We start from the raw sequence: 12,595 nt of genomic DNA on the forward strand, positions 1-12,595 counted from the left end.
CTTATAGACAGTGACTATAATGAGGTGGGAGTGAGGACTTGATAATATGGGTGAAGGTAGTAACCACAATGTTGCTCATGTGAAACCTTCATAAGATTGTATATCAAGGATACCCCAATTATAAAAATAAATAAATAAAAATGAAGGGGTGAAAATTACACACAAGAAAACAATGTATCAGCAAATTTTAACTTAAAAGATTATTAATTAGAAGGGTTTTCTCATAATTGCTGGCCCTCAAACTGTCCTTAGAAATCTAAGGTTCCACTGGGGACACTGCCTCACTCCATCTCTCTAGCTGGCAGCTCTACTTATCTCTGTTTTATGTAATAGTTTAATGTAATTTTTTCTCTTTTAAAGAAAGATTCTATTGTTTGAAAGAAAAAATGTTTTAAGGTATGAAAGTCACTAATTTATTTAAAGTCACTAATTTTACATTAAGAGGCAACAAGGCTCAGTGAGACTTGCCTAAGATCACAAAACCAATGAGCTGCAGGCAAGGAATGGGCTTTAGGTTTTCTTAACCAAGCCTAGAGTTCTACACCAGCTACCTCATCAAATTCAAGAAAAATACATATATTTTTAACTTTAACTCAGAGAAAATGAATATGTAAAACCTTGTCATGTAGCCCAGTGTTGTATAGGTCTGAGACACAAAATAGCTTTCTAACTAGATTATAAGCTTTAAAGTCATGAATAAAAATAAAGGAATAAAATTAATATCCTAAATCCTCTTAGCAACCAATATACTCAATTTATAAAACACACATTTATTATTCATAGGAACGGGACCTTGAAGAAGAAAATCTTTAGTTGAATCAAGCAAGCTAAACTTGAGGAAATTCTTCCTTAAAAGAAGTATTTGTTTCTTCCAAATAAAACCTGGTTTACCAAAATCAATCAATAAGTAAATTATCCATGTTATGGATTGCTTATAGCAAAATTTGAAATAAAACAGACTTCTCTTTATCATCTAGCATATTTCTGTCCAACCTCTCATAATTAGTTATGTACAAAAGACATGATTAATTTTGATTATAATTTAAATTCAGTCAGAATTTAGAAGAACATGTTATTTGGGATGAAGTATTTAGAAGACTGCACTGTTCCACATCTAAACTACAACCTCTAATTCATTAGTATTGTTAGGCAGAAAAATAGATATGAGCAGATAGAGGGAGAATGAGGCCAGTGAAGCCCACTAAATGGGACTCAAAGAGTGAACCAGACTGTGATGGGGTATGTGTGGGGCACTTGGTGATGGGGGTAGTCTAGTAAACATACTGTTACTCATGTAATTGTAGATTAATGATACCAAAGAAAAAAAGAGTGAACCAGATAAAACCAGAGAGCCAGAAAGGACTTACACAGTTAATAAGTTAATCAGTTGAAGTTCCAAAGGCCAGGAATAACTTAGAATGTCCAGATATACCTCAGATAAACAAAAGTATCCAAGAGCAGCCCATGTCTTCATTGCTCCAACAAGATTATGCCATTGGAACATCTACTTAGCCTGCTAAAAGACCCAGCTTATTCTTTAACAACCTATATGCGGTTTTTCCCTTTTTTTCAGCCCCTTAATCAAGTAACTTTGTCACCAGGGCAGGAGACAGACCTCAGAAGTGTAAATAAACCTATGTGGACAAAGAATGCTGACATCCAGGCCAAAAGTCACCTAAATAACCCTATTCTTAAGACAAAACTTCAAAGGAATTATAAATCACCCAAAAGGCTCTATAAAACCCCAGACCCAACACCCTTTAAGTGTACCTCCTCTCTGAGGTTGCCACACTTCCCTTTCTTTGAGTGTGTCACTCTCTGTTCTACTCCAGATAAGCAGGGTGGGGCTGCTGAGAGCTCTCCTTTGAGCTTGCAAGTCCCCCTCCCCTGGGTGACCTGATGGAACTACAGCTGTGCCATCATGCTCTTTAGTAGCCTGCTTGAAAATCTCTTTTCTTTGTTTTGGGAAGTCCTCAGAATATAATCTCACTCCATCAAGTGCTCTGTGGCTCCCCCAAATCCTGGATAGTAGTTGGCTTAGTTCCTACACCATGCAGATTCAAGTGGATACCAGACACCAGGTGACACTGGCTTTAGCAGTTGGCAAGGGATTTGCCCAATGCCAAGCAGGAGTTCATTGAGCTTCCCTTTCCTCCCTGTTTTTCCTTCCTTTTTCCTTTATTCAAGTAAACCTGCCTTTGTGCACCTTGACTCTGGCCCACTCCCTCCCTTGGAGTGTATTCAAATAAAACCTTCACTCTACTTCACTGCTGTGTCTCTGACTTTCAATTCACTGTTGCAGTGGGACGAGACACAAGGTAAACAAAGTCAACCCCCAACAGTACGTGTTAGTTAGTAATAAAGCTGGTAAGTCCATCTTCATCTATCTGGCTGACTCCTCTGCTCTCAATTCAGAAGGTGAAGAGGAGTGTCATCTGCCACCTACCCCACCAGAGCTCCAACAAGAAAGATAACTACACAACATTCAGAGAAACATTTTCTTCTTCCTTGATTTTATAATTAATCTATATTGTTCAGAACAGCCCCCACTTTCAAGAGGGAAAAAGGTGAAAGGAACTTTTAGAAAGAAATATAATGAAGCCAATAACAACAACAATAAATATTGTTCATTCACTCAATAATAATTTATTGGGGATTCAAGATGGCGGTGTGAGAGGTGAGATGGAGAACTCCTCCCAAAACCACAAATAGTATAGAAATATGGTTAATTCACACAACTAACTCTAAATCAGCAAAAAGAAAGAAGACTGAACCAGACTGCATACAGACTTGATGAACTGAGCAGACCTCACAAAACAGGGTAAAGTACGAAAGCCTTAATCTGGCAGGACCCGAGCCCTTCCCCCACCCCAGCTCACTGGCAGGAGGAAGAGAAATGGACACGGAGGGGGTGGAAGCTTCGGACTACTGAACACCTACCCTGGAGATCTGCTTTGTGAGCAGAGACGTATATTGTGTGGTGCTCTGGACGTTGGGGATCTCAGACAGGGGGAGTACTTGAGAGACTGAGATTCCAGCTGTTTGTGGAGGAGGAGATCCACATCCTACTCCTCTGTGTCAGAGGAAAGGCAGGCAGTCAGAAAGGCTTCCTAGCAGTGAAAGGGCTGCTGAAGGGATGGCATTTGCACAGAGCTTCCTGCACAGGAGAAGGGACAGCTGGACAAGGTTGTCTGGGTGCGCTCTGCCCAGGTGGTTGGGAACTTTGAGGAGCTTCAGGCGCTCCATCCCCCTGTATGGATGCTCGGCTCTGAGGTCCTGCACAGTGACATGCAGCCTGCTGCACCTTCCTCCTAGGCTGCTGGCACTGATTTGCAAACTGGCAGTCACTGTGTTGGGATCAGGCCAGCCAAAGGGAGGCCCTGCCTACAACAGCTAGACATGCAAAGCACAGTGGCTTACACCTGTGTGCTTGGCTCACTGGCTCTGACACTAGAGACAAGCTTGGCAGACAGGAATCAGGAAACATATCTTTCCTCCTCCAAGGCACCAGCTCCACTCCCCTATGACCCCCAACCTCACTCTAGGGGCTGAGCAGCTTCAGAGACTGGAGCTTCTGGGCACTAGTGCACACCACACAGAAATATGAAATGTCAAAAGAACATAGTTCAGACCAAAATCTCACAAACCCCAGAAAAAGGGCCAAATGAAACTGAACTCACCAATCTTCCTGAAAGAGAGTTCAAAATAAAAATTATAAATATGCTTATGGAGGTACAGAAAAATAATCAAGAACTCAGGAATGAACTTAAGTTAGAGATTCAATCATTATGAAATTCCATATCTGAAATGAAACGTACAATCAAGGGATTTAAAAGCCAATTAGATGTAGTAGAAGAGATGGTAAATAGAATAGAAATTAGAGAAGAGGAATACAAAGAAGCTGAGGCACAGAGAGAAAAAAGAATCTCTAAGAATGAAGGATTATTGAGAAAACTGTGTGACCAATCCAAACAGAAAAATATACACATTACAGGAGTACCAGAAAAGAAGACAGAGAGAAAGGGACAGAAAGTGTCATTGTAGAGGTAATTGCTGAAAACATTCCCAATCGGGGGAAGGAGACAGTCTCTCAAGCCATGGAGGTGTACAGATCTCCCAACACAAGGAACCCAAGGAAGACAACATCAAGACATATAAAAATTAAAATGGCAAAATCAAGGATAAAGACATACTTTTAAAAGCAGCTAGAGAGAGTAAAAAGATCACAAAGGAAAACTCATCAGGCTATCTTCAGACTTCTCAACAGAAACCTTACAGGCCAGAAGGGAGTGGCATAATATATTTAATGCAATGAAGCAGAAGGGCCTTGAACCAAGAATACTCTACCTGGCAAGGTTCTCATTTAAATTTGAAGGAGGTATTAAACAATTTTCAGAGAAGCAAAAGCTGAGAGAATTGACCTCCCACAAACCACCTATACAGTACATTTTAGAGGGACTCCTATAGATCGAAGTATTCCTTAGGCAAAATAGATGCCACCCAAGGAATAGACAAAGAGTACAGAATATGATTCATAACAAAGAAAGAATGGAGGAGGAAGAAAAAGGAGAGAAAAGAAAGAACATTTACATTTTGTTTGTAATAGCATAAGACGTGAGTTAAATAAGACTGACAGAAAAGGAATTACCCTTCAACCTTTGGTAACCACAAATCCAAAGACTGAAGTTGCCATACGTACATACCTATCGATAATCACTGTAAATGAAAATGCTCTGGATGCACCAATCAAAAGACATACAGATACTGCATCAATAAAAAAACCAGACCCATCTATATGCTGCCTACAAGAGACTCACTTCAAACCCAAACATATACACAAATTGAAAGTAAAGTGATGGAAAAAGATGTTTCATGCAACTAATTCTGAGAAAAAAGCAGGAGTTGCAGTATTTGTATCAGACAAAATTGACTTCAAAACACAGAAAGTAACAAAAGATAAAGAAGGACATTACATAATGATAAAAGGGTCAGTCCAACAAGAGGATATAACTATTATAAATATCTATGCAACCAACACTGGATCACCTACATATGTGAAACAAATACTAACAGAATTAAAGGGGGAAATAGAATGAAATTCATTCATTTTAGGAGACTTCAACACACCACTCACTCCAATGGACAGATCAGCCAGACAGGAAATAAGAGACAGAGGCACTGAACAACATATTAGAACAGATGGATCTAACAGACATCTACAGAACATTCCATCCAAAAGGAACAAGATACACATTCATCTTCAGGGCAGATGGAACATTTTCAAGAATAGACCACATACTAGGCCACAAAAAGAGCCTCAGTAAATTCAAAAAGATTGAAATTCTACCAACCAGCTTCTCAGATCACAGAGGTATGAAACTAGAAATAAATTACAGAAAGAAAACAAAAAAGCCCACAAACACATGGAGGCTTAATAACATGATCCTAAATAATCAATGGATCAATGACCAAGTAAAAACAGAGATCAAGCCCTATTTGGAGAAAAATGACAACAATAATTCAACAACACAAAATCTGTGGGATGCAGCAAAGGCCATGCTAAGAGGGGAATATATTGCAATACAGGCCTACCTCAAGAAAGAAGAACAATCCCATATAAGCAGTCTGAACTCAGAATTAATGAAACTAGAAAAAGAAGAACAAATTAGGCCCAAAGTTGCTAGAAGGACAGACATAATAAAGATTAAAGCAGAAATAAACAAAATTGAGAAGAATAAAACAATAGGAAGATTCAATGAAAGCAAGAGCTGGTTCTTCAAGAAAATAAACAAAATAGATAAACACGTAGCCAGACTTATCAAGAAAAAAAGAGAGTGTACACACAAAAACAGAATCAGAAATGAGAAAGGAAAAATCATGATGGTCACCACAGAAATACAAAGAATTATTAGAGAATACTATGAAAAATTATATGCTGAGAAACTGGATAACCTAAAAGAAATGGACAACTTTCTAGAAAAATAAACTCTTCCAAGGCTGATCCAAGAAGAAACAGAAAATCTGAAGAGACCAATTACCAGAAATGAAATTGAACTGGTGAACAAAAAACTACCTAAGAACAAAAACCCTAGAATAGATGGTTGCACTTCTGAATTTTATCAAACATTTAGCGAAGACCTAATAGCCATCCTCCTTAAAGTTTTCCAAAAAGTTGAAAAGGAGGGAATCCTCCCAAACTCATTCTATGAGGCCAGCATTACTATAATACCAAAACCAGGCAAAGACACCACAATAAAAGAAAATTACAGACCAATATCCCTGATGAACATGGATGCAAAAATACTCAACAAAATATTAACAAACCAAATTCAAAAATACATAAAAAAGATCATCTGTCATGATCAAGTGGGATTCATCCCAGGGATGCAAGGATTGTACAGCATTCTAAAATCCATCAACATCATCCAGTACACCAAAAAAAAAAGGACAAAAACGACATGATCATCTCCATAGATGCTGAAAAAGCATTTGAAAGAATTCAACATGCATTCATGATAAAAACTCTCAACAAAGTGGGTATAGAGGGCAAGTACTTCAACATAATAAAGGCCATATATCACAAACCCCCAGCCAACATTATACTTAACAGCATGAAGCTGAAAACTTTTCCTTTAAGATTGGGAACAAGACAAGGATGCCCACTCTCCCCACTTTTATTCAACATAGTTCTGGAGGTCCTAGCCATGGCAATCAGACAACACAAAGAAATAAAAGGCATTGAGACTGGCAAGGAAGAAGTCAAACTGTCACTATTTGCAGATGACATGATACTGTACATAAAAAACCCTAAGAAATCCACTCCAAAGCTACTAGATCTAATATCTGAATTCATCACAGTTGCAGGATACAAAATTAATACACAGAAATCTGTTGTATATCTATACACTAATGATGAGCTTGCAGAAAGAGAAATCAGGAAAACAATTTCATTCACAATTGCATGAAAAATAATAAAATACATACAAATAAACCTAACCAAGGAAATGAAAGACCTATACCCTGAACACTACAAGACACTCTTAGGAGAAATAAAAGAGGACACTAATAAATGGAAATTCATCCCATGCTCTTGGCTACGAAGAATTAATATTGTCAAAATGGCCATCCTACCTTAAGCAATCTACAGATTCAATGCCAACAGCATTCTTCAACGAATTGGAACAAATAGTTCTAAAATTCATATGAAACCACAAAAGACCTGAATAGCCAAAGCAATCCTGAGAAGGAAGAATAAAGCAGGGGGAATTATGCTCCATGACATCAAGCTCTACTACAAAGCCACAGTAATCAAGACTATTTGGTACTGGCACAAGGACAGACCCATAGACCAGTGGAAAAGAATAGAGAGGCCAGATATAAACTCAAGCACGTATGGTCAATTAATGTATGATAAAAGAGCCATGGATATACAATGGGGAAATGACAGCCCCTTCAACAGCTGGTGTTGCCAAACTGGACAGCTACATGTAAGAGAATGAAACTGGATTATTGTCTAACTCCATACACAAAAGTAAACTCAAAATGTAGCAAAGACCTGAATGTAAGTCATGAAACCACAAACTCTGAGAAAAAAACATAGACAAAAATCTCTTGGACATAAAACATGAGCAACTTCTTCATGAACATATCTTCCCGGACAAGGGAAACAAATGTAAAAATGAACAAGTGGGACTGTATCAAACTAAAAAGCTTCTGTACAGGAAATGACACCATCAGTAGAACCAAATGACATCCTACAATATGGGAGAATATATTTATAAATGACATATCCAATAAGGGGTTGACATCCAAATTATATAAAAAGCTCACAAAACTCAACAAACAAAAAGCAAACAAGCAAAATTTAAAAATGGGCAGAGGAGTTGAATAGACAGTTCCCCAAAGAAGAAATTCAGATGGCCAACAGGCACATGAAAAGACGCTCCATAGTGTTAATCATAAGAAAAATGAAAATTAAAACCAGAATGAGATATCACCTCACACCAGTTAGGATGGCCCCCATCCAAAAAACAAACACTAACAATTATTGGCGACCATGTGGAGAAAGGGGAACCCTCCTACACTGCTAGTAGGAATGTAAATTAGTTCAACCATTGTGGAAAACAGTATGGAGGTTCCTCAAACAACTCGATATAGAAATACCATCTGACCCAGGAATTCCACTTCAAGGAATTTACCCAAAGAATGCAGCAGCCCAGTTTGAAAAAGACAGATGCACCCCTAAGTTTATCGCAGCACTATTTACAATAGTCAAGAAATGGGAGAAACCTAAGTGTCCATCAGTAGATGAATGAATAAAGAAGATGTAGTACATATACACAATGGAATATTATTCAACCATAAGAAGAAAACAAATCCTACCATTTACAACAACATGGATGGAGCTAGAGGGTATTATGCTCAGTGAAATAAGCCGGGCAGAGAAAGACAAGTATCAAATGATTTCAGTCATATGTGAAGTATAAGAACAAAGGAAAAAACTGAAGGAATAAAACAGCAGCAGACTCACAGAACCAAAGAATGGACTAACAGTTACCAAAGGGAAAGTGACTGGGGCGGATGGATGTGAAGGGAGGGATAAGGGGGTAAAAGGGGCATTATGATTAGCACACATAATGTAGCAGTGGGGAGGGACACAGGAAAGGCAGTATATACAGAGAGGACAAGTAATGATTCTACAGCATCTTACTACACTGATGGACAGTGACTGTAATGGGGTATGTCGGTTGACTTGATAATAGGGGGAGTCTAGTAACCATAATGTGGTTCAAGGAATTTTACATTAACCATATCAAAATTAATAAATTAATAATAATTATTATAATAATTTATTGACAAGCTACCTGACAAAATTATAGTTGATGTTATTGGTTGGAAAATAATGTTGCACTCTTTTTGAGACCAATTCATTAATACATATATGCCAAACACATACATACACACACATTTTCAATAACTACTGATAATTTTAAGTTAAAATTTGATCATTTTAATTTTAAATGTTACAAAAATAAATATAAAAATGTAATGAAAACAAGTTTATCCATTTAAACCACTGCAATTCATTATCAAATTGTAAATAGGTTAAGGTATGAAGGAAATTACACTTGTAAGTTTATAAATATTAAATACATTCATCTTGTTGCAGAGAAAAGACCTGAGGAAATAATTGTTGATTAAGGTGTTGAAAAATTAAGTAGGGAGAGAAATGAATTGGAAAAAGCTGAGTGATTACTTGTATCTTTCAAAAGATAAGATGCTTACTGGGTATTTGTCTAAGTAGGCAAAATGAAGCAAGGACATGGGGAACTATACACAGCATATAATGGGCATACTAAACAAGTTTATTAAACTCTGTCTCTGCCTTATAAGAAACTAGCTTAACTATTCGGACAGTTTGATTAGAGTTAGAATTCAGAGCAGGCATTGCCTTTGGAGGTAAACAGGAAGAAATGTGACTCAGTAATCTGTTGAGATACAGTTCTATAATGTAAAAAGTTGGGTCTTAGGAATATTAACTGTTTTACTCTGATGTTTTGCATAACCCCATTTAGAAAGCATTGTTGATAGTACTGTATGGGAGAAGAGAGGGGAAGACAGCACAGAAGGAAAATCCTGAGTTCACCTTCCCTGATGGAAACACTAAGGCTGCAGCTACATATAGTATGACCAACTATGAGAACAACCTGAGGACTAGCAAAACAGCTCTTCCACAGCTGGAGATATAAAAAAGCCACATCAAGAAAGGAGGGACAGAGATGCAGCTGGGAACCAACCCACAGTGCAGTAACTCCCAAGTGGGAGGGACATCCTGGGTCCTCCCCGAGGAACAATAGGTTCAAGCCCCACCCCTGCTCTGGATATCTCCACCAGGAAGATGAGCCCCCATAAAATGTGGCTTTGAAAATCAGTGGGGCTTTTAACTCTGGGAGTGCCAGAGGGCTACAGGAAACTGAGACAGTGTTCTTTAAGGGCCTATGCACAATATCACTTGCTCTGAGATCCAGCACAGAGGAAGCATTTTGAAAAATGCCTGAATTATACATAAAGATTTATTGACTCATTTTAGGGCATGTGTCACAGGGGCAGGGCAAATTCCTACAGATAGGTAGGGATTTTTCTCTCAAAATGTAAAGTCCTTCCATTTTTCTTGCTTTCCCTCAGCCTCTCCAGCCTCACCCTGGTGGGAATGAATTCTGACACTCTCCATCCACTTTGCTGACACCACTCACACTGCCTCAGTGCTCACCTGAACACTGCCCCACACAAATTCTCACCCTGGCAGGTGCCCTTCCAAAGTGGCTCCCACCTGCCACAAAAAATATCTATGTACCCAACATAGGAACATCGAAATATAAACACAAATAAAGGGAGAAATCAGCAGTAATGAAATAATAGTAGAGAACTTTAACACCACACCTACATCAACAGATTGATAATCCAGGCAGAAAATCAATAAGGAAACATTGTCTTGGAAGATTCAATAGACCAGATGGAATTAACAGATACATACAAAACATTCCATCTAAAAACAGCAGAATACATATTCTTTTGAAATGCACATGGAAGATTCTGCAGGACAGATCACATGTTAGGCAATAAAACAAGTCTTAATAAATTTAAGAAGACTGAAATCTTATCCAGCATCTTTTGCAACTACAATGGCATTAAACTAGAAGTCGATTACAAGAAAAAACCTGTAAAACACCAAAGGTATAGGCTAAACATGCTACCAAACCAACAAAGAAATCAGAGAGGAAATAAGAAAAATACCTTGAGACACAAATGAAAACGGAAGCACAACATTCCAAAATCCTTGGGACTCAGTAACAGCAGTTCTAAGAGGGAAGTTTAAACAGGTCTACCTCAATAAAGAAAAAAAACCTCAAATAAACAATCTTACCTTACTCCTAAAGGAATTAGGAAAAAACAGAGCAAAACAAAGTCCAAAATTAGTAGAAGGAAGGAATTAGTAAACATTACAGTGGAAATAAATGAAATAAAGACAAAAAAGGAGAAAAGATCAATGAAACTAAGACCTGTTTCTTTGAAAAGATAAACAAAATTGATAAACCTTTAGTCAGACTTATCAAGAAAAAAAGAGAGGACCCCAATAAATAAAATGAGAAATTCAAAAGGAGAAGTTACAACTGACACCCAAAAATACAAAGGATTATAAGAGACTATGAAACATTATATGCCAATAAGCTGGACAACAGAGAAGAAATGGAAAAATTCTTAGAAACACAATCTTCCAAGACTGAATCAGGAGGAAATAGAGTATCTGGTCACACTGCTTACCAGTAATGAATTGAATAGTTATAAAAAAAAAAATCCTGAGCAAACAAAAGTCCATGAATAGAAGTCTTCACAGATGAATTCCACCAAACATTTAAAGAAGAGTTAATAACTACTATCAATATTTCCAAAAAATTGAAGACAAAGGAATGCTTCCAAATTCATTCTGAGTTTATCCATTATCCATTATCCTGATACCAAAACCAGACAAAGACACTACCAAAATAAAATAAAATTACAAACAAATATCTCTGATGAACATTGATGCAAAAATCCTCAACAAAATGTTAACAAACAGAACTCAACATTACATTAAAAGGATCATTCCCCACCACTGAAATCAATCAGAAAGTAAGCCAAAGCATCTCAAAGTCTACCTGTGGTTATGAGGCAGTAAAAGTTAATTTCTAAAATCAAATTTAATGCAGCACTGATACATTTTTTTCAAGATTCAACTTTTCAAGAAATTTAAACTGTGTCAATTTAGTTCTACTTCCTGACTAAAGTTAACAGTAGGTATCTCTTAAAAATGAGAGACCCAAGTACTTAATAAAACAAAATTTTTGTCTCCTTTCTTATAAGCCCAGATAATTACGAATTTTACTTAGTATGCAGTAATCAAACAACTCAGACTTTCACAACATTAAAAACAAGAATTATATCAGAAATTTGAAACACAAGAGAAAAAACAACAGCGTGACTAACCTTGGCAAGGAATGTCTCTATGTTATCTGAAGTCCGCGGGTTTGGGGTAGGAATCAGTAAGTTTTCTCTTGGAGTAAGATTTCTATTGAGCACTGAATCTTTAAGATTTCCAATGCAAGTTGCTTCCAGCGCTGGCCTCATAGTAAGAGTGCTGAGTAAAGTTCTGTTCTGCTGGTTTTCCTCAAGAATTTTGGCATTGATCTCTGTTAGCCTCTCATTAGTCCTGTAGAGACTGGAATAAGCAAATGCTTACTAATTTTTCCTTAAATGATACCTAAATAAGTTGCATTTTTAAAAACTTACTGTAACAGTAAATAGCACTTCTTATAGAACTGTTTTAGCACTGAAAATGTGCCAAAGACTTACTGTATACAATTATAGGCTTAAACTTGTAAAGAAGTACATATTTTTCTAGGGGGATTCCGAAGTAACAAGTAATTCAAAGGAGGGAAGGGAGAGAAACGGCTATGAGCAATGCAGGTGGCTTACTGGCAATGCCTGCTGCCTTCTGGAATAGCTGTATTTAAAAGATTCTTGAGGAGGCCACTTAGACCTATTTAGTAAACCAGTT

General features: G+C 37.4%; 1 protein-coding gene across 6 annotated transcripts in view; it reads right to left on the bottom strand.

The window, feature by feature from the left end:
* The window catches only part of ANKRD26 (ankyrin repeat domain containing 26), a 118,049-nt gene that overhangs the window by 3,303 nt on the left and 102,151 nt on the right, over positions 1–12,595 (bottom strand). For all 6 annotated transcript variants that reach the window (XM_073229557.1, XM_036998266.2, XM_073229556.1 and 3 more), the window contains one exon: positions 12,025–12,256. In XM_073229557.1, the coding sequence (XP_073085658.1) occupies positions 12,025–12,256 (232 nt within the window). The remainder of the gene's footprint in view (positions 1–12,024; positions 12,257–12,595) is intronic.

This window comes from Manis javanica, chromosome 2, assembly GCF_040802235.1.
Source record: "Manis javanica isolate MJ-LG chromosome 2, MJ_LKY, whole genome shotgun sequence".
NCBI classification, from domain to species: Eukaryota; Metazoa; Chordata; class Mammalia; order Pholidota; family Manidae; genus Manis; species Manis javanica.